The 23649-nt window shown below is 43.1% G+C and overlaps 1 protein-coding gene across 2 annotated transcripts in view; it reads left to right on the top strand.

The window, feature by feature from the left end:
* The first annotated feature begins 283 nt into the window (after nt 1-283).
* Nucleotides 284-23649, top strand: part of LOC148029433 (inactive glucose-6-phosphate 1-dehydrogenase 4, chloroplastic-like) — a 159897-nt gene continuing 136531 nt past the window's right edge. The window contains exons 1-4 of one of the 2 annotated variants that reach the window (XM_087688248.1): nt 284-696; nt 933-1214; nt 2638-2931; nt 3111-3205. In XM_087688248.1, coding sequence (XP_087544374.1) covers nt 999-1214; nt 2638-2931; nt 3111-3205 — 605 coding nt within the window. In that variant the 5' untranslated portion in view covers nt 284-696; nt 933-998. The remainder of the gene's footprint in view (nt 697-932; nt 1215-2637; nt 2932-3110; nt 3206-23649) is intronic. The other variant, XM_087688249.1, reaches the window with a different exon arrangement.

Consider the following 23649-nt stretch of genomic DNA (forward strand, 5'->3'; position numbering starts at 1 on the left):
GCATTGAAGACGACGTGCCGGGCGCCATGTGTGTGTAAGAGGGGGGCGCCCTCTTTTAGAAATCCGGCCTTCTCATTGGCCGGATTTAGTATTCGTGGGCGGCCGCGGACCGGTGTGTAACGGGCCTGAATCCTCCCAAGAGAGAAGGCCCGATAAAAGAGAAAAAAAATCTCTCTCTCTATCTCTCCCCCAAGTCCCGTCACTCCGAATAGGCTAAAGCAATCCTCTTGCTCATCTTTTCATCGATGCAGGACCCACCCTCTTATCCAGAATATCTGTCTGCTTTTGAGCAGGTTTTTGTCGCGATTCGCCAGTATGAGGACGCGTCACGCTACCGTTGGCCTGCCATTGCAAGACCTGTCAGAGAGCACCTCATTATTCAGTCACAAAAGTCTGCTTCATTATCATGCCCTGTCTGGATGCTCATCATCGTCGCCTGCTTTTGCTTCCGTTCGTGCGATTCCGACGACACACCCGCTCAATTCAAACAGAGCTGGCTGTGCAAGTCTCAGTCAATGGGAGCAAGCCACGTGGGCATGGCAGGGTCACTATCGCAATTGATGTGGGTCTTGTAAGGGCTCTTGTGGCATATTGAAGATTGCTCAGTTGATGCCGAAATGGGTTCAATAAGCCACAGTTGACCATGAACAATCCTGGAATCATAAATTAAGACACGATCAATTTCAACAATTGCAGGTTTTTCTTGATCACGATTCACAAAGGACGATTTTTGTTGTTGAACTTAAACATTCCTGGAATCAATTCAAAGACTATTGACTTCAGCATTTGCAGGATATTTGTCATCTTCACAATAATGAGATAAGGATTGACAGATATGCTTTTGCTATCTTTGCATTGAGATATACATGTTTTGGACCTTAAAAATTCAAATTTCGGTTTATTTGAGACTAAAGCCCAAACATTGTTTATAGCATCAGAGGATATTGTTCCCAGCATCAGAGGCGGTGTTTGATGAACATTCTTATAATTTGGCTAATATGGCTATGCACTATTCTGTTGTCAAGGAAGGGGTCTTCCTGTCGATTTGGGATTTTCAAGTATCAGTCAATCGACATCCATCAGCTCGTTTTGTTGAATCCCATAGAAAAGGGCTTGACAAATTAAAGTATGCTGGCTTGATGAGCTTTCCTTACAGCAACGGGCACCTCTCTCTCGTAAAACCAGTTCGAATGCAAGTGCAAAACCATACACCAGTATGTCTCTATCTGTTACTTTGAAATTTGAAATGAACTGCCACGTATGCATTTCAATCATCAAATCAGTGACAATGTTGCAAGGTCTCTTTGGGGCGTCCTCTTTCAGATGCTTCACGGCATATTGTGTTGCAGCAGTCATGATCCTCTTTACCATGCAGTTGACTTGGCTGCTGTCACAAATATCTTAGCGTCTGTCATGCTACAGCCTGCATCCTTAAAAAAGCCTTATTGTGGTGCAACTTGTTTGTCAGCTTTTGAAAGGTGATATGAATAGCATTATACTGTTATATCGTGTCCTGTTCCAATGACATCCGCCCAAATGAATAGCATTATAATGTTCCAATAGCATTTAAAAATACACGAAAAAGAAAGAGAGAGAGAAGTTGGTGCTCATGTCTATCCCAGAATGCAGCCCAAAAAACACAACTAATACAGGTTAAAACTTTTTTGGATGCACAGAAGAGTGATGGAATGAAAGCAAGATCTTCAGTACCATCTAATCATAACTGAACTGGATGAAGTTCATATGGTGTACTGGAATTTAAGAGCTCTTTAATGGCCATTAGACTTCTAGTAGGCTTATGGGCTCTAAGGTAGAGATGCTGAAGGGGACTATCCTAATACAATCTGAGATATAGTTTTTGTTTGAACCACACAGAGCTTATGGAATGCTGATGGAAATTAAAACACAATCATGGCATGTATGTTTAATGTCAGTAACTCTCCAGTTTTGGAATCTGTTGAGGAGTGGAATGTATCCCATACCAACGTGGACAAGCTTCATGCTTGTGTCTGTACGATGAATCATTTAGCTTTTGGAGCTAACACTTCTTTGATGACTCTTTTACAGTCCTTCAGGTTTGCCAGAGCTGTCGATTATCCTCCCTTGCACAGTGAATCAGCCTCTGATATTTAGAGTTGCTTCCATGTACTTGCCATGGATAAATGATCTCTGCACTCTTCACAAATTATACATTTTTTTCTGGAACTGAATGCCACTCTTTTTGCAAAGCTGTACACTCAGTCCCTTATAATGCCATTCTGGGTTTCTAGTGATGACGTACAGCCTGCCTGCATGAGCTGCACTGTCAATATACATGTGACTTGTGTGGATTCATGGCTCATTTGCACTCTGGGAGTTCAGTATAGTCAGGTGAACATAAACTATGCATATTTGCTTTGTAGGATCAATAACCAGCTCCCTTAGGTCATGCCGATGATAAGTGTTGAACCACATTTCATGTGGAAGAGTTTTGTGATTTGTTTCTTAGAGCATGCTTTGTTTCCTCACTCTGATTGAAAGATGCAATTGAGTTTGGCTTCTATTGTTTGTTGTAATAATGAATAGTATTGTTAGAGGTTCAACTTCTATTGGTTACTTGGCTTCCATAATGATGATAGTGCCTTTGTTTGTGCCAAGGCACAAGATGCAGATATGCAAAATACAACTACAACTGTACAGTTTGAAACAACAAAATCAGAGTCTGAGCTGATGACAAGACTTGATGGTGCTAATTCTACTTCAAAGGAAGGAGAGCTGACTGTTGAATCAAACAACATTGCAGTGGCACAGCTAAGCAGCGTGGGTGATAAGAAATACTCTGCTAGAGGTTCTTCATTATGTATTATTGTGGTAGGAGCTACAGGCGAGTTGGCGCGGCACAAGATTTTTCCTGCTCTGTTTGCCTTACATTACAGTGGCTGTCTTCCACAGGTTTTAATTGTTACCATGTTTTTCTATACACACTAGTCAGTTAAATAAATTGCCTTTTCTATTCACAGAAGGTTCACTGTTCTATATCCAGCTAGAAAGAAATGACAATGGATATGAACCCGATTCTTAAAATACAGCTATATTTAGAAGTTTTGTTTGTGTTTATGTGTATCTTGCAGGATACCTACATTTTGGGCTACTCAAGAACCCAGCTCACTAATGATGAATTCAGGAACATGATATCTGACAATTTAACTTGCAGAATAGACCATCAGTAAGTTATATTCTAAACTTTCTTAGTCATCATCTTTACCTATTTTACAATGAAGTCAAGACTTTGTCAATCTTGCATAAATGCCGAGAGAGAGGGACTATTAGAGCTAAAGGTTTGAAATTTTACATATGGGAAATGCTTGTAGACTGCTCGAGAGCACCTTGATTGAGGATGAAATGAAAGCACAAGCTGCAAAACAACAATGTTGAAGTATAGAGTACATATTTTTACTGATGAGAGAACTAATACAAAGTCAAATGCAAAATCAGGAGCAGCTATGAGATGTTCTACCATGTATATAAATGTTAGGAGCTAAACACATGGAATGTGTTGAGCGCACAACTAAGAGCTAAAACTATCACATGTATTCAATAGATTGAACTTTCACCTGGCCATAAATTTCAGTATGCACATCATTAGTGTGTTGTGCAGCTACGTATTTCCATCCATGACAGAAAAATTGACACAAATGACAAGTCACATTGAGTAAGAATGCTTTACATGAGAGGATTTTTAGATACCTACATTACACTCAAAAGAGAGAGAGAGAGAGAGAGAGAGAGAGAGAGAGAGAGAGAGAGAGCAAGATCTCTGGTCGAGGCTCCACCCTTCTTCTTCAGGGTTTACTTTTCATTCCGCACAATATGCAACTACATGGTCACGGTTGGACCGAATGTATATCATGCAGGGGGATGATTTTCTTCCCGAGATGCTGGAAATAAAAGTCTTACAGCAATATGCCTTGTCGGACCATTTCCCTCTCCAGCTTGAGATGCTTGTGCAACCTATTGCACCTTTTATGCAGTTGCTGGATAGACTCCCTTTACGTTTCAACTCGTCTTATTTGAAGCATCTAATCTTTCAGGGCTATATGCAGTAATTGATTGAGAGGTTTCTATTGGACTTCGCCTCTGAGGGCTTGGCTTCCTTTGCACGGCTGCTCTCTAATGTGCAGCGGGTTGCTCAGCAGTATGGGATCCATCATGCCTCTATTTGTCGCGGCGTCGACACGCAGTGGAGGACTTACTGGCTTTGGTTCGTTCGTTGCTGGTGGACACCCCAGATGATGAATTTTTGCTGTCACTAGCGATGCGTTTGGCTGATCTTATTCAAGTATTTCAGTTGAAATCTTATCAGCAGGCCAAACTGCACAACTTGACTGACACATTGCAAGATAGTGCTTGTCAGACTCATAAGTTCTTTCGCGCCTTGCACGCTTCTCCTGCTCGAGAAAATATGACTAGACTCCAGGATTCAGAACACTGATCCGCAGACCATTGTCAATATGTGCAGGAATTATTTTCTGGATCTTCTTAGTTCTTCTCCGTCGCCTTCTAACCAGGTTACGCATGCACGCTCAGTCTTCTATGATCTGGTCCGCCAGCAGGTTCTACTTGATATGCAAGCTACTTTGGAGGCAGATATTTGTGAGGAGGAGGTTATGGATGTTTTGTTACACCTGCCTAAGGATAAAAGCCCTGGTTGGGATGGCCTCACCAATGAATTCTTTGAGAGCTCGGCCTCCCAACTGGTGAAGCCATTGGCGGCTATGTTTCAGCAGGTTTGGGAAACAGGGGCCATGCCTTTCTCATGGAAAGAAGGCCTTATCAAACTGCTTCCAAAGGTTCCTTCACCGTCAATGTTGCAACACTGGAGACCAATTTCTTTGATGGGTTCGATGTACAAAATCTTTTCCAAAGTCCTGGCGAATCGGCTTCACAAGCACCTTCCAGCTATTGTGCATCCTCTTATGGTTTCATTAAGGCTCTTATGGTTTCATTAAGGGCCGCAACATTCTGCGTAATATTTTAAATGTGCAAATGGCTATTGACTATGCGAGGCACTCCAGTCAGGAAGTGGTATTGATTCAATTGGATTTGGAAAAGGCTTTTGACTATTTGGACTGGTCTTTCATTGCAGAACTTATGTCTGCTATGGGTTTTGGTACTCGGATGTCTCGATTGATCTACACCATTAGTGTTGAGGCTTCTTCGCGCATTATGCTCAATGGTGGGGTTACAGAGCCATTTGTCCTTGCACGCTCGGTGAGACAGGGTTGCCCTTTGAGTCCTCTCTTCTTTGCCCTGGTGACCCACCTGGTTCTTTCAATGTTATCTTCAATGGCAGCTTCTGCTTAGCTGGCCGGATTGTCTCTTCCTTTGGGACAGCACTTCATTAGCCAATCTCTGGCTGATGATAGCTTTATGGTTTTGCATGCGAACAAGGACAACATTCGCAAGGCATTAGATGTTTGGACGCTCTTTGGTCATGCTTCTGGTCCTCGCATTAATGCCTTCAAATCAGCCATTCTCAGTTGCACGGAGTCTGATTTACAGTCATTGGGCTGGTAGGGTCAAGTTGTTCCCCGTGGCTCCATTGTCAGGCATCTCGGATACCCATTGGGGGTTGATGTTCGGCCAAAGGAACTACTGGAGTGGATTTCACAGAAACTGGCAGATAAGTTTATGTATTGGAAGTCGCAAGCGTGGCCATTCCATGTCCGCCTCAAAGTGGCTCAGACAATTATGCTGCCCATGGTCACTTATTTCTTGCCATTGCTGCTGTGGACTCCTATTACTTTGAAGGCTCTCACTCGCCCCATTCGTTTCATGTTATGGAAGAAGTATTCGTTGCACGCAAGTATTTCGTGGATTTCATGGTCACATACATGTACTCCCAAACGCCTGGGTGGCGGAGCTATTTTGGATGCTGAAACTCATATGTTGGCTCTTCGTTGGTCTCTTTTTCACGCTATGTGTGTGGATCATCACCCGTGGTCCAGTATAGCCCGTTATTTTCTTGAGGATAGTGGGCTTCGGCATGATAATACACGACTTCGGTGCTCTTGGTGGCATGTCCTTAATGTAGACTCTCGGTTTTCCAGTCCTTCCTCCTCTCTGTTACTGCATTTGGTCGGCTCCTGGAAAGTGGTGCTCCAAAAGGCGCGTTGGTATCCAGTGGGGATCGCGTGCATACTAGCTCCTTTCAACTGGAATTGTTGGCAGTCTTGAGATTACTTTCATGGGAAGACAAACATGAGCTCAGACCAAGATTTAACCGCATGGCCCGTTTGGGTGTCACTTGAGTTGCGGATGCCACCCTTGCCAGTCGTAATGTCTTCGCATCGTTTTGTACTGCCAGGAGACTTTTCAGAATCCCGTGCGGATACCGTGATCTATGGGAACAGCTTTTGTCAGTGCTTCAGGGCAGGCAACCCTTTCCTGCCTTGGCTGTGGATCGTCCTTGGCAGGACTGGGACCTTGCAGGTGGCTTGAGTTTGGAAAAGGCCTTTGCTAATCAGGTGTATCATCTTCTGATTAAAGATCATCAATGGCTGGGTGTGAAAGCTAATACTGTATGGGGATTGCGGAAATCTCAGTCATGGTGGAAGGCAACTGTGATGAAGGGCTGGTTGAATAAGACACCTTTCAAATGTAAGGTCTTTCTTTGGCGGGTGATGATTGGTGGTCTTTCTCTTGCCTCGGCCCTTTCCAAGCGTCGAATCTTAAACGGCAATTGTTTCTTTTGTACCACTGCTGTGGAATCGGCCCGACATCGATTTATTTCTTGCCCGCTCGCTAGGAATATCTGGTCACTTTTGTCACAGGTTTGGCGCGCAGTGGTGGGGTCCTCACTGACCCCTTTTGATTGGGTTTTTGTGCGCCCAAAATACCCCACACCGCCACAGTTGCATATGAAGATCTTATTCCACTTTTTCAGATACTGGGGATGCTGGCACATTTGGACCACTCAGAATGCCTTTCTTTTTGATTTGGCCTCTAATGTACCGAGACACATTGCCCGGCTTAAAGGTCTCTTGCATTGGCAGATAGATCTCATTCGGCACTCGGACTTGTTCCCTCGGGAGGACTTGCTTCCCTGGCATATGGCAATTTCCTCTGGGTCTTTGCCATGACTTGTGTAACCTTTTCGTGGCCTAGTACTGGGATTTTACACACGTTGGCTTAGGGCCCTTGTGTATCTTGTAATCATTCAAACTTGTACATTTTTTTCATAATTAATACAATTACCTTTTACGAAAGAGAGAGAGAGAGAGAGAGAGAGAGAGAGAGAGAGAGAGAGAGAGAGAGAGAGATCTATTAACGTCTCTAGAAGGCCAGAATGGCCTATTAGACCATAACTAATATAATTGGCATCATCATCTCTCATCAGAGAAGAAAACAAAATTATGTCTAAGTCTACACAATAAACTGAAATGGAAAATGAAGAATATGGAAAACGAAGAATATGAAAAACTAAGAAATTGAAGAGTATAGAATATCTCCCTTTCAGTGTATGGAATCCACCAAGACTTTGCAAGCTACCCGCGCCTAATTCCACATGGTAATCTTCGTCTGTAATGAGCAATCATGATGCGAATGTGTCACATATGGGCATGCCTACGTTCCTGAGCAAGAACCTTAGGGCGTTGTCATTGTCTCATACAATGTATAAATACACCACTGCATATCCTTTGGGACACCAATGATTCGCAACCTCTGCATGAGTCTTGCATGTGGTACCGTGTCAAAAGCTTTGCGGAAATCCACGAAACAACAATAGATTTTTTGCCTTCGTGATCATCCCTCCTCAATCAAGGCCCTCAATGTGAATATATGGTCTAATGTATTGTATCCTTGGCGGAAGCCAGCTTGTCCTACAGACCGTATCCCCTTTGTTTCAGCCCCCCAACTCAACTCGTGCTCCAGAATAGAGGCATACATCTTCGCTAGCATATGGCCAATCATAATAGTGCGGTAATTGTTAGTAACCAATGGATCTCCGATCTTAAAAATTGGCACTATTGTGTGGTCACACCAACTTGTTGAAAACCCCTCACATATAGCTCTATTGAAGATATTTGACAAGATAGGGGCCAATGCATAACATGCATGTGCAAAATGTTCTGCCACAAAGCCATCTTGATTCATGTGCTCTTCCATTTTTTAATCTCCAAATGGCATACCTCACCATTTTTTCCGCAAAGAATCCACAATGTGTTGGCCTAGAGTTTGATAGACAAGAAATCTGCTCTTGTGATGGAACATCATACAGTGCACTAGCATGTTCATGCTATACTGTAGGTGATGTCAATGGAATAGAGGGTTGTCTACCATGAAATTTCCTCCATGCCTTCTTGTTGTCCTTGCTCAAAACGAGCTGATACATCTCAGACTCTAGTTTGGCTAGACAATCCCTCTTCTTTTTCTGCACAAGATGATGGAAGACATCCCGTGCATGCTTATGTGTGCACGTCCCCAGTATAATATCCCTCTGTAGGCGAGTCCTAGTCTGTTTGCACTCATCATTCTACCAAACATTTTGAGGGTCAGTGCATAGTCTGTTTGCACTCATCATCATCCCTCTGTAGGCGAGTCCTAGTCTGTTTGCACTCATCATCATACCAAACATTTTGAGGGTCAGTGCATCTGCATGGTGCAGTAGAGCCCATCTTACATGGAAATGCCTTTGTAGCTGCTGTGTGTAAAACCTTCGCTAGAGATTTAGTGACATCCTCCAGTGGTTCATACTGGTCTAGCTAGCTTAAACCATCTCGTACTGCATCACTATAGATATGCAAAGTTTGCTCTAGAAATTCATAGTGTGGGAATGGGTGTACTTGTGTGCATGTTTCTTGTATTTGAACACATGCTAGGGTGAATTTTAGGGTTGCATGGTCGGCTGCTAGACCGATTGGCTTGCTAGATATCTCAAAATGCTTAATGTCTAGAATTAACGCTAGCAAGCCCATTACATAGTCCACAATATTGGCTCCCTTTTTGTTGTTCCAACATGTGAAAACATCCACTCCTGGCTGTCTCAATAAGCAATTGAATATAGGTAATCCATGAGCACTTCCTAATGCTAGCAAATGGGATCCATACTGTCATCTCCTTATCTTGACATGTCCTGTAAAGCCCTAGTTCGTCCAATGCCAACTCCTTAAACATCTCATGTTCAGTATCATGAAAGGATGACTCCTCCCTCCCTGTTCGAGCATTAAAGTCTCCCAATAGTAGTATGTCCCCAATGCTTGCATGCCTCATAATGTCCTCATGTAGTATCTCAAATGGTGATCCCTCCCTAGGGGCAAATGTTGAATAGGCAAGTGGGAAGTAACATACTGTAACATAAAGATTCATCAGGCGTCCTATCCTTAGCCTTACCCACATATATCTAGCCTGCACATCTTGTGACACTACATGAATCATGTCTTGGAGGCTCTCACGATAAAGAATAGCCACCCCACCCGACCCTCTGGTTCCCCCTGGCCTTCGAGGCTGAGGCCTATAAACACTCTCCCATTTGTATCCCACAACATCTGGTAATCTAGAACTTGTACATTGATGTGTCTTTGTATACATAGCTATGTCTATGTTGGGCTAAAATATGCATTACTTGCTGATTAGCCTCTCAAACAGCCCCAAAACACATTAAAAAATGCTCTTTTAGAGTAAAACCCTAAAACGAGAAGTGGTTCGAGAGAGTTCAGTGGAAACCCCAATTTTTGGGGCGCCCTTCCATATCTATAAATAGATAGGCTGCCCCCATTCAACCTTATTCCGTCTGTGCAGGTTTCTCACTCCAGTGCAGATTTCAGCCATCAGCCTCCTCCAACGTGGCTGTCCAGCCCTTGAGACTGCTGCCACTCCATGCGTGTTTGCTCCTGCTGCTGGCACCTTCATCCATGCTGATGTCAGCTGCTAGCGACATCATCATCTGTTGCGATCTGATCATCTAGTCATCACTAGCCACATTAGACACTGTTTCAGCCTGCTGTTTACAGCAGACTGTGCACAGTTTCCAGCCTTCGATCGGTGGTACACTGCTGCGTTTACCAGTTTCTAGCCTCCAGACTGCTGCGTTTTGGTGACCAGCCTGCTGCCATTCACTATTCAGCACTCCTACACTCCGTCTGGTGGTCACAGACTTGGAATCCGTCTTCGGTGGATTTCACACTCCGACATTGCTTTGCCCTTGAGCACACTGTACACTCTTACATTCATTTACAGCTTTCATTCACTTCAGAGTTGTGTTCTCTCTCTCCCTTCTTCTGTTTGTGTTTGAGTTTCTGTGTTTGAGTTTTGAGTTTTGCGTTTAGGGTTTGAGTTTTTGAGTTTTGCGTTTAGGGTTTGAGTTTTGTCCTCTGTGTCTGTGTCTGTGTTTGTGTCTATCTCTTTGTGTTTCTGTCGTGGTCGTACACTCTATGTGTCCTCAATGCAAACCCTAGCAATTTTCTTCACATGGTATCAGAGCCGGTGCTCTTGTAAAGAGTATCCTGTGGATATTGTGGAGAGCTAGTCTTTGTGCGAGGCACACAATACGACTTGTAACCAAATCACAATGTCCTAGACACCTTCTTCTCCAGTTCCTATGATGTCTTATCAGGCTTCTCCATCATGGGAGGCCCTGAGACAGCATTATGGACTCCGTGAGAAGGATGACACTCCACTTTCACCTTCACTTTCTTCTACTTCTATTCCAGATTTCACTAACATGACAGAGGAGGACTTTAAGGAGTACTATCGCAACAAGTACGGTGATGTTTACACCCCTCCTACCAGTTTTGCTACCACATCCAGACAGGTTGGTGAGGTTGGCCACCTCTCTGATCATGGAGGACATACGGCATTTGTAACGTTTGGCGATCCATCTTCATAATCTCAGCCAGGTCCAATGTCAGGTTTGTACAATTCTTTTGTGTTGCATGAATCAAAACCCTCGCCTGTTTCTTCTTTTGAGGTACAGGATCCGGATGGCTTTGCGTATGTGAACTTCCATAGAGGGGGCTCACGAAGCAAACGAAATTCAAGTACATCTACAACTTCTGTTTCATTTGAGCATATCACACACACATCTCACTTTCCTTGCATCCCACCCTCTTCTATATCACACCTTGATCACCTCTCATCATCTTTCCAAAACCTTGAATTACACTACACATCTGCATCACACACCCTAGGGGTTGGATCTTCCATCTCCGCTTATAGCACCTTTTCCTTCACCCCATTCTCTACCTCTTTGCACCATGGTACTTTGTCAGGTGAAATGCCACCCTTTAACACAGTGCCTCTCACCTTTCAACAAATGAGTATACCCATAACTCCTGGGTCGATTGTGATGGGCATCCCCCTCACTATCCCCAGCTTCACATCTCCCATGACCACTCATACGCAGGGGTTTCCATCCTCAGCTTATGGTGCGTCTTCACACTCTCCTTAGGTTACACCTACACAGGGGTTCCCATCTTCTGCTTCCTGTGTTCTTGTCCCACCTCCTTGGGTTCCTCATGTGGCTACCATGCCCATGCCTAATCAGCCCATCCCTACCTATGGATCCACCTTGCACACTACCCGCATGCCTGGTGGGCACTCTGGGGCCCATTCCCATGTGTACTCCACTCCCCCATCCTACCCACACTACACTTTTTCACACTATCCATCTCCGAGCACTAACACTCTTGCAACGGCCAAGAATGCCTTCACGGATAAGACACGTTTTAACGGGTTAAATTTCACCACTTGGTCTAATTTCATGCAACAAGTGCTTAAGTCTCAGGGTCTTTGGGATCTCGTCATTGGTCTAGAGCTTATACCGGACCCTCGACTAGCTCACCCTGATTACATCCGTCAATGGAGAGCCCGCAATGCCACAGCCAATGTTGAGCTGATGCAGGGATTGCTTTCTGAGTTTCACTTTCAGTTGCAGCACTTCTGGCTCGCGTCAAAGCGTTGGAGTCACCTTCTTGACCGCTATGCGGCTCGTGATCGTACTCGGCGCATCAATCTCGACTTTGAGCTTCCAAGAGTTCTCTATTAAGGAAGGGGATGATTTGAAAGTCAAGCTAGCTGAATATAGGCGGTTATTTGCCGAGTTCGCCACTACTGGCTCTCCAAAGTCAGATGACGATCAGGTTACATTCTTCTTGAATAAGTTGCCCGAAAAGTACTTCGATTTCATTCAACACATCATCTCCCAACCTTGATTGCCAACCTTCTACGAGTTAGTGCTAGTTCTTACGTTACGCAAGGCTGCATGATCAAGTCCATAAGAAATCCTCATCACAGCCTTCTTCAGAGCAGAGGGGGTTGGTTGCCTCTTCTTCCGGAGATGGAAAACCACCAGTGGCAAGAACTCGCAAGATGTGAAGGCAAGTCAATTACAGGGTGACTCCTCTTCCTCAGATGGAACCAAAGAATCTAGACCTATTTGGCAGCAACTCCCTAAGAAAAATCGGTTTTGCACACATTGCCAGAGAGTAGGCCATGTGGATGAGGAGTGTCGCTCGAAGGCCCAAGGTCTTCCACCTAAAAAGCCTCTGCAGACCACTGTGACTGCACAGTCCAGTGTGGCTACGCCTTCCGGTCTTGCTTCATCTGCTTCTTCAGCACCCGTTGTTGCTGTTGGACATGTGGCTTGAGTATAGCCTCAGCAGCCCATCTCTTTCACTAACCCTGAGGGACTGGCTGATTGGTTTGTAGGTTCCGACCCCGTTGTACTACATGCATCTATCTCACCTTCCTCCCCACCTCGTCAAGCATTCCCTTGGCAGCGCCTTGCTACTGGACGTACGTGATGGGGGCCACCTTCTTAGACTAACATGTCTCTACGGATACCCTAGGTCAGTCTAGAATTCATTTTTCGCATAGGATTCATTGTCCTTAGCTTTTCCATTCTTTTGACTTCCGTTGCATTTACTCATACACATACACATTCATTGCATTTATTTTGAGTTAGATTTTCTTTTTGTTATGTTTTGCTTTGGAGCATCTCACCACTAACCTCTGTGTTTGCAGATTCTCATCTCTTTTGTACGGTTTTGTCTTTCAATGTAGGGCTAACTTGCAAATTGCTTTGGTCCTACTTGGGCTAGAGACGTGGGGATGCACACCGTTCCTTTTATGGTTTCATCATCCTAGGAGTGCTTGCTCTTTTTTCAGCATGGCAATTTCTTCTCCCGAGGCTGATCGTGCAATCTCTCTCTCGATGCTATTATGGCGGTGCCTTCTACCTTACTCTTTTAGCGGGGTGCTTCATCCACTTCATCCACTTCCTCTTTTTTCATTCCTTATGGTTCTCAGTACCATCCAAAGACCGACATTAGGCTTCTCTTCCTTCTTCGGTATCTACATCCAGGTTGAGAGGGGGTTTCTACCCTTCTTAGTATTCCAAAGGCTTCAGCACTTTGTCTTTGACATCAGCTTCTTCCCCCTGTTGTACCTTACCCTTTGCATTGCATGATTTCATCATCTTTGGGACAATGTCCAAGTGGCACTTGCTGCATGAGCATTCTTCAGCATGTAGCCTACTTTGCATCTCATTGTGAGAGCATTACTTGAGCGGATCCTAAGCTGTTTCCACCGGCGGCTGTTGTTACCACACCACCATCCTTCATCACATGGATACCTCATCACCTATTTTTCCTCATCATCAACACCCTGAATGGATGGGTTAGCTTGTATTGTTTTGTGATGTGTTGAGTATATCTTCCCTACTCCCGTCTTCTTGGTCACTATTACTCATTCGGCCGCATCCCATAAAATTTACCTCACTTATGCAAAAATAAAAAAAAGGTCTATGTGGTTCTATCCACCTTTGAAGGGCTTGGTAGGCCACTGGGCAGTTGACGTGCACCCTTTACCCGATGCCTTGTCCTCTCTGGGGTGACTACTTGGATTCCCTTGGTAAGATAACCATTGCCTCTGTAGTCTTGGTAGGTCACTGGGCAGCTGACGTGCACCCTTTGTTTGGTGCCCTGGCTACTTTGGGGTGGGACGCCTTGGGGTAAGTAAACATCACAATGGCTGGCCTAACCTTTCGGCTCAGTTTTGGGCCTGAGAGGGGGTGTTGAGCTAAAATATGCATTACTTGCTGATTAGCCTACTAAACAGCCCCAAAACACACCTAAAAATACTCTTTTAGAGTAAAACCCTAAAACGGGAAGCGGTTCGAGAGAGTTCAGTGGAAACCCTAAAATAGGGAGCGGTTCGAGAGAGTTTAGTGGAAACCCTAAATTTTGGGGTACCCTTTTCACATCTATAAATAGATAGACTGCCCCCATTCAACCTTATTCCGTTTGTGCAAGTTTCTCACTCCAGTGTAAATTTCAGCCATCAGTCTCCTCCCATGTGGCTGTCTAGCCCTCGAGACTGCTGCCACTCTATGCGTGTTTGCTCCTGTTGCTGGCGCCTTCATCCACACCGACGTCAGCTGCTGGCGACATCATCATCTGCTGTGATCTGATCATCCAGTGATCGCCAGCCACATCAGACACTGTTTCAGCCTGCTGTTTAGAGCATATTGTGCACAGTTTCCAGCCTCCGATCGGTGGTATACTGCTGCGTTTACCAGTTTCCAGCCTCTAGACTGTTGCGTTTTGGTGACCAGCCTGCTACCATTCACTATTCAGCACTCCCACACTCCGACTAGTGGTCACAAACTTGGGATCTGTCTTCGGTGGATGTTAGACTCCGACATTGCTCTGCCCTTGAGCACACTGTACACTCTTACATTCATTTACAGCATTCATTCACTTCAGAGTTGTGTTCTCTCTCTCCCCTCTTCTGTTTGTGTTTGAGTTTCTGTGTTTGAGTTTTGAGTTTTGCGTTTAGGGTTTGAGTTTTTGAGTTTTTGAGTTTTGCGTTTGGGGTTTGAGTTGTGCCCTCTTGTGTCTGTGTCTGTCTCTTTGTGTTACTGTCGTGGTCGTGCACTCTGTGTGTCCTCAGTGCAAACCCTAGTAGTTTTCTTCACAGTCTATCCCACGGAAAGTATCCTCAAAATACCGTGCATCAAGTCTCATTGAACCATTACAATTCCAAAGGGACATCCTTAACATCTCATAGGCCGTGTAGCGTCATTGTGACCTTTGTTTTGCTGTGATTACTCTACCATCGCTATACACAGTATACTTGCCTTCTTTATGTGCCTCCAACACAATTGGCATGCTGGCCCTTCTATGCTCTAACTGTGCGGGTGTAAGATCCTCATCAAGATAAACCTTTTCGCCCTTCAAAGCCTTTCTTTTTGAGAGGAAGGCTCTCTTATTATCCATGTCCTCAAATTTCAGCACGAGGATCTGATATCTTTTCACTTTGATCACCCACCTTCCAGGCCTCCATACTGCGTATCTCATTTGCACCCATCTTATCGTAAAGTGTTTTAGCATCCTCTAGGGGGGGTTCCTTTTTTAACCCACCCCACCACATGAGCACGTAATGCATGGAGTTTCCTTTTTGCTTTCTCTTCTAGTGTTGCGTTCATCATTACTACTTTGTTATGAGGAATTCCTTTGTTTCTTTTGACTACCTCAATCCATTGTGCATTTTCTTTCATTGTATGCTTGACATTTTCTACTTTCTTCTGACCTCCCTCTACCACATTCATCCATGTGTGCATGTCCTTTTTTGAACTTTCCACCTCTTTCTTTAATTCCGGTGCAACTGGCATTGTTGTTTGTGCATCCATCATGGGTCACTAATTCTTTCTTACATGCCTCTACCTGCCATTTCAGCCCAGCAATCTCCATATCCTTGGCTGCTGTGCGTGCATTTGTATCAAATTTCAATGCATCCTTATCTACTTTCCAAGCATCCCTTCCTTGAACATGTTCAAGTTATCTATCATATCAACCTGCAGGTCAGCCTTGATTTCTTTGTATTTTGCACCATCCCAGCCATTAATGCATGATTTCCTGTTTGCATCTATACAGCACTTAGTTCCCTTTTGAATGTCTCTTGCAATTTGTTGTATATGTATTTTTGCTTTGCATCCATGTCGTTCATGACTTTTTGTTGCATGCTGCCCCACACCTTTATACTTGCTTTCAGGTTTGCATCCATTTTAGCATTTAATTCCTTCTCCCATGTTTCCTGCATTGCATCCATGTTGTTTGTCACCTTGTCAATCATTGGCATACATATTGCTGCAATCTCATCTCTTACGAGGGCTTTCATGTCATCCAAACCATTTGTTGCAATTCACCTTTGCATCTTTGTCCATCGCTTGGCACTTGTGGGAGTGGCATTTTCACGAGCTCTCCTTTTGTTTTGTCTATAGTAAAACTTTTTTTCTTTAGTTGGAGTCTTGTACTGCCCCTCTAATGTAGTGCCTCCTGTGGTCAGCCCAATTAGTTGTGTCAAGTTCGGTCTCATGTCCACTGGTTTCTCTTTTAGTATTCTCTGCCATCTAGCAATCTAAGACATCCACTCAATGCCAGGCAAGCAGGCCCCCTGCCCTTTTGACTGATTAGCAACCCCCTGCTGGGAATAGACTCATTGTTGTGCCGGGAACAAACTCACTGTTGATCAGTCAGTAAGCCTCCACTAAACTGTCATTGGAGCATAATATGTCAATGTGTCTGCAACACAAAATGTGGTTGTAGCATAAATTGTACTATGACATAAGCAATCACTGCAGCATTTAGAGTATCATGGCAGTATTCTTGCCTTTCACACTGTAGACATTCCCGTGAGTCACTGCAGGTACATCCCCTCAAACATAAACTGTTCCGTCAGTAATAGAGCATTACAGCATTACTGTTGCACACATTATTGTCCATTGCACATGATCATTACTGTCGCATTCCCTGCTCATGACTGCATTCATTCAGACCAGCAGGAGAGAATGACTGCATTCGCTGGTCACGACTGCTCAGGACTGCATTCCCTGCTCAGGACTGCATTCATTTAGACCAATGTGCGAGAGAGACCTGCTCATGACTGCATTCCATCATGCCAGATGCATCACGTTACGCTAGGTCCCTCATGCCACGCCAGGTATGTCACATCAGAGATTCGTCATGCCAGGTCCCTCACGCCACAGAGAGAGAGAGAGAGAGAGAGAGAGAGAGAGAGAGAGAGAGAGTCTCCTCAGTGACCCTGCCCTGATTTCTGTATTCCTTTCTGTTTTCTCGTGTGACTTTTGTGTTGCTTCAGAATAAGAAAGCTCAGTTTATGCATGATGGCTAAAAGTCATTGCCAGAACTAGTGCAGCTCATCTGCTTTATGTTCTAGAAGACATCAACCACAATTGTCAACATCATGAGATTGCAATTGTTTTCATGTGGAGTAGTCATCTTTGTTGTCATCTACAGCTCTTGAGGAGTGCGTCTCACTCCCTCCATTGTTGTTAATCATTATCCAGCATCTTGTTTGACATCCCCTTGCTCAGAGGACTATGTTTCACTCTCTCCATAGAGCACTCTCATTTGCAACAGGTGCTGTGGCCTGATTAGCCAGGACAATGCAGTCATCTCCAACCTTTGATCAACATCATCAACTCGACCCTGCTCACCTCAACATTGGTCCTAGAGACATGGAACCCATAGGCTCTTCCATTTATATCATCATTGTACATGATTTATCATTTCGTCATTTTCTATGTCTTTGAGTTCTGTCTGTGTTTCATTGTTTTTTAGATGCACTCTATATTCCTTCTCGACCTATCGTTTCTTTACAAGGTATTAGAGTAGAGATGCTCCAACAGGTAAAGGTCCTCACTCTTTGTGAAGATGAATAAAGGTTGTGAGGAGCAATAACATCATCTTAGCTTTGAGATTCTTCCTCATTCCATTGCATCATTTGGGAGATACCATTGTCTTCGCCATCCCACTTTGCCATTACAAGTTTGACACATTGGTTCTATGGATTTTCCAAAGGCAAAAGGATGGACAATTGGGTGCATCTATTGTGGCAAGAATGGTCATTCCATTGAAGATTGTCATCACCAACCTTTGCTCCCAATGCCACTGGAGTAAGGCATCTACCCCTAGTCCCTCCTAGTGCCACCTTGCGGTTCTGGGTGATAAGAGATTGTTTTGCATCAACTATTAGGTTTCTATGGTCAAGTCAATAAGATTCATACAACGTGCACTAAGCCCTTGTGAGCAAAAGGAGGCTCTAAGTCACCTTTGTTTTTTGGACTCACAAGGGAAGATCACCATTGCCTCTATAGTCTTGGTAAGTTATTGGGTAGTTGATGTGCACCCATTGACCAATGCCATGGCTTCTTTGGGGTGGGACCTCTTGGGGTACACACACAGGGTTAGCTATGCTTGCAATTGCTCTTGGTTCGAGTTTTGGGCTTGAGAGTGGGTGTTAAACTATATAAAAGGTGCATGACACATTAATCCTGAATTAGCTCATTTAAACAGCCCCAAATCTCAAATTTTAATGCTAGAAATAGTTTTTCTATCCCGTAAGCAAACTCCCATAGTTTGGTGGGTTCCTTATTTATAAATAGATGGTGTGCCAATACTAGTCATTCATTTCGAGCATGACCCACTCAGTCTACACCTTCTTGTGGCTGCTGCTGCCCACTCATTCTAGCCCCTGCCATGGTGATCTGCAGCTGATGCCCAGCCTTCTGGAGGTCCATATCTGCTGCATTTTGAACTAGCTGTTGATGCTTGCACCCTTCATTGCTCCATGACCAGCTAGTCTATTGAGTTTTGCTGTTTACAGTCATCACTTGGCTGCTGGACATCATTTTCTCCTTGACAAATAGCTTCCTCAATTGCCCCTAGCACCTAATAGCATGATCCCAGATGCCGCCTTGATTTCCAGCCACATGAACAGCTGCATTTTCGAGCCTAATCAGCCACCCTGCCGCTGTGCTTCTCCTAGAGGTCACAGTTTGCTCCAACACTCTCCTACAAGCTGTGCTTTTGCTGCATGTGTAACCAGCCTTCCTTCCGTGGATGGGTGGTAAATCCCTAATTACAACTTAATTACAACAACAAACAATTAATGCAAATCTGAAAATACAAATTTACCTACTGATCTTGGACAATGCACACCTAATTGGCCCCAAAATTGGCGCCCCTTTTAGTATTTCTTTAGCTTTATTGAAGAAAAAGTTAATTTACAATGGGATTCTCCAAATCCCTTTCGGTATTTCAACTCCCCTTGCTGTCCAAAGTGACCAGCAAGTCTTCAATCTATGTTGCCTCTTGATTCGGGCACTTAATTGGCCTTCATTCACTTCATGGACGATGGAAATGCCCCAAATTCAATGGCTGGCTAGTCCTTCACCTGAATTTAGCTGAAATTCACATTCAGCCTTGTTGAATCCTAGCCTTGGAGCTTTCAATTTCTGGCATGCTTCCTAAGGCTGTTGCTAAACCCCAAAGAAATTTGCAATTTCTCAGTCTCCAAGGGTCCAAATGCTAAGATCTTCGAAGCAAGACTGTGAAATAGCTGGGAGATGAAAGAGAATTGTAGAGAGAGAAAATTTAGAGTTTTGTCGCGAAGAATGATTAAAAATCAATCAAATGCAGCTGCTGCCTTGCCACAACAGCTTGTAGATGCAAAGAACTGAAGAAAATCAGTCATTTACTGTTGCTGCCCCATCTCAACAGCTTGTAGATGTTGTCACTTGCTATTGATTGGCCTTCTTGCCCTTGGTTGCCTCAAACGGTCCTCCAATGGCTGCAAATCGGGCTAGCGCTCCGTGCCATCTATTAGCAAGTGATACATGCGATGGGGTATGTCACCAAGTGGTAATAACTTTTTGTAGTTGCTTTCCTTATTTGCTTATATAAATATTTTATTTTTCTTTTCTTTAGTTGTTGTTGCTTTTTACCCCCAGATCTCTTGGATTAAGCTGAGACCTTTGCATGGCCAGAAGAGGCAGCCATTGGGACAAATTGGACTAATGGTTTGTTTGAGCCTTAGGACCGGTTCCATATTGAATGGGCACTGAAGAATAGAATGCCAATGGTTTGGGACTGTGTGCTTAGCCACTGGAGATGGTGCGGGACAATGAGCTTGGCCAAGACAGAAGCTGCACATGTAAGAATGCTCACGGAATAAAAGTCACCATAACTGAGCCACATTATACTTTTAAATGTGGTTGCAATGATAAAAGTTGCCTAGAACAACTTGAAGAATGCAAGGGTCACCATCCCTAAAATTTAGAGAGTTTCTATTTTTGGACCCCAGAATTTGTTCGCGTCATTATCTTTGTTTTTGCACGAGGATTAATTCTCTGGCGTGTGCCGAGGTCACATTTTGCACCAAACATGGAGAATTTTAGACCAGAGGGTTTAAACGGGAAATTTATTACATGTATGTCATGTGGCACAAATTCCCAAAAGAGAGAGAGAGAGAGAGAGAGAGAGAGAGAGAGATTTACAAAAAAAAAAAGAGAGAGAGAGAGAGAGAGCATTAAAAAAAAACGTAATAGGCATAAGGGGCAGATGTGGGAATGAAGTTTTGAGGAGCTGAGGACAGATTGTTGCAAGAACATAAGCTATGGAGAGTACTTCTTCGACTCTGACTCATGTACGGAGGCAGAGCTTGCTTCCTCTGGCTAAAAGGGATGTTGTTTTGGACATGCTGGACAGTAAAAATAATGAATTCAGAGATCTGCAGACTACAATTCTGCACATGAATCATTGAGTTTTGGTCACAGAAAATGCTTTCCTAAAAGGAATGTTGTTCTGGACATGTTGGACAGTAAGAACAGTGAGTTCAGAGATCTGTTGACTGCAATTCTGCACAGGAATCATTGAGTTTTGGTCACAGAAAATGCTTTCCTAAAAGGGATATTGTTTTGGACATACTGGATAGTAAGAACAGTGAATTCAGAGTTCTACAAACTGCAATTCTGCACATGAATCATTAAGTTATGGTTACAGAAAATGCTTTCCTAAAAGGTATGTTGATCTGGTCATGCTAAACTGTCCTTATGTAGTTGGGATTTACTCAGAAAAGATGAAAACCAATTGTTCATAGGTTATGTGTTTTGAAACATTTCATTTTTGTAATTCTCCATCTTTTAATTGATAAAGAAATACTGAGAGGGCGCCGGTCTTCGGGGCCAATTTGGTGTTGAGCAAGGGAGTGAGGTCTTTGTTTGTATGTTTGTATATTTGTGTGTGTGTGAAAAGACCAGGTGTTAATTGAAGAAACTACCGCTTTATGTGAGTCATAGACCGGTTACATATGCCGCATAGATACTTGGTGGTATCTGGTGCCAGTTGTTGGCCTAGGTCATCCATTTGGCCATAAGTCTCAATTGGTGACACTAGAGAAGTGACGTTTAATGGTACCTGACGTCAATCTAATAGTCAAAGATGGCATAGAGATACTCGGGAATGAAAGTTGCCAAGCCAATTTAATTATTGGCCAGTCAGATTATTTTTCAGGGCACCAAAATAATTATTAGATTAATTTTAATTATTTAAAGACTGAAAATTAATATTTAATTATAAAAAATGCTTAAAAAACCACTTGGAAAGGTTGCCACTAGTAAAAAATGCCCATGCAAGACTAAAAAACGTCTTTAGAGGCTGGAGAGAGGCATTTTTATAAATTCAGTCTGCAAGAGAGAGGGAGGAGAGGTTGAGGAGATGAATGAACCGCCCCATATATCGCACCTTCTGAATGAAAGAGGTTAGTTGCTTCACAGAAGATGGTGACGTCCCCACTACCATTTGTGCCATTGCAAGTTCAAGTCTCACATAGGTGGAGGATCAGATCCTGTATCTAACTATGATTACTAGGAGCCTTTCTAATATACATGTTTCAGGATGCAACACAGGGCGATAGCATGTATCCCCGAACTATTAGTGTCACAACATGTATAATCATTCAACTGAAGTGTAACAAATGCAACATCAAAGCACTGAGATTTTATTCAATGATACATATGCTAATGTTAAGTGTGAACCATACATTGTGCATTATTCAATGAGATACAGTATTCAACTGTACAATAGAGAATGTACATTGCTTCAAAAAGCATTCTAAGTCACTATAGATTCCAGTAAGAAAGCTTCTCAGTAAAGTTGCAATAACTGAGGTGAATCTACCAATTCAGCCTCTTCCATCCATTTGGCATCCATTGGTGAATAGTTCTTGAACTTCACGAAAAATCTTCTTATAACTCTACCTTTCACTTTCCTATCCTTATGTGCCAGGATCTGCTTAGGAATTAGAATCTCATCTAATTCCTCTACTTTAGGCTGTTCCTCTTGAACCATATCTTCTAGCACTTCACCAATAAAAGGCCTCAATAGGCTCACATGGAATGCATTATGAATTTTCCAATTCTATGGCAATTTCAGCCTTTATGCCACATCATTGATCTTCTTTGAGACTTGAAAAGGGCCATAGTAATGCATACTCAGTTTTGGAAACAAACGTTCCTTGCCCTTTTGTTTTCTCAAATGTGCCTTTTCAAAAGGCAATAAGATCCAATCATCCTTTTTGAACAAGAGTTTCCGATGATGACTATCAGCAGCTCTTTTCTCTTTCGCTTGTGACTTTTCTAAGGCATACTTGACCTTTTTATATGCTTCTTCCCAATCTTTTACATAATGATTTGCTTCAAAAATGTTATCTTTTGTCTGCAAAATGGGAGGTAGTTTCTTTCCACCTTCCACAATCTCAAAAGGTGCTTTGCCAGTAGATGAGTGTATTGTATTATTGTATGCATACTCAATCAATGGCAAGTAGTGTTCCCAAGAAGTCTTATGGTCTATAACATAACACTTTAGTAGATCTAAAACAATTGAATTTGCTTCTTTAGATTGTCCATTAGTTTGTGGATGGAAAGAAGATGAAAATTTCAGTGTAGCGCCCATGTTTTTAAACAATGCTTTCCAAAACAAGCTAGTAATTCTTGGGTCTCTATCACTTACAATTGACTGTGGCATTCCACGGTACTTAAAGATATTATGCATAAATATCTTTACTATGTGTTCTGACTTAACCTTTTTCCTTACAACAATGAAATGTGCCTGTTTGCTGAATCTGCAAATGATAGTCCAGATTCCATCATTCCGTGAAGAAGTTCTTGGAAGATAAAAAATGAAATCCATGGCAATACTTTCCCATGGCCTTTTTGGAATAGGCAGTAAATTTACAAGCCCGGGACTCGAGAAAATCGCGCGATGTCAAAGGCAAAAGTTGCTATAAGTTATGCTGTCACCAGGTGGTGATACTTTTTACAGTTGCTTTCCTTATTTGCTTATATAAATATTTTCAAGTATGGAAATTATTTTCATAATTGAATATTAATTTTCATCCTTTAAATATTAAAAATTAATATTATAATTATTTTGGTGCTCTGAAAAATAATCTGAGTGGCCAATAATTAAATTGGCTAGGCAACTTCCATTCTGCACTATCATTGACCATCAAATTGGCGTTAGATACCATTAAACGCCACATCTCTAGTGTCACCAACTGACACTTATGGCCAGATGGATGACCTAGGCTAGCAATTGGCACCAGATACCACCAAGTACCTGTGCGGCATAACTCATAGCAACTTTTGCCTTTGATATCCCATAATTTCCTAGAGTCTCGGGCTTGTAAATTTACTCTAACCCCAGTTACACCTCACATGTGCAACGTTTACTTAACCATGTGATTAAAAATTAATCCACATGTTGAGCGAGGTTTCAAAAATACATGTGCTCATGACAGTATGCCACT

The sequence above is a fragment of the Lygodium microphyllum genome, chromosome 11, assembly GCF_053477565.2.
Source record: "Lygodium microphyllum isolate KBCC chromosome 11, Lygodium_microphyllum_v1.1.10, whole genome shotgun sequence".
NCBI lineage: Eukaryota > Viridiplantae > Streptophyta > Polypodiopsida > Schizaeales > Lygodiaceae > Lygodium > Lygodium microphyllum.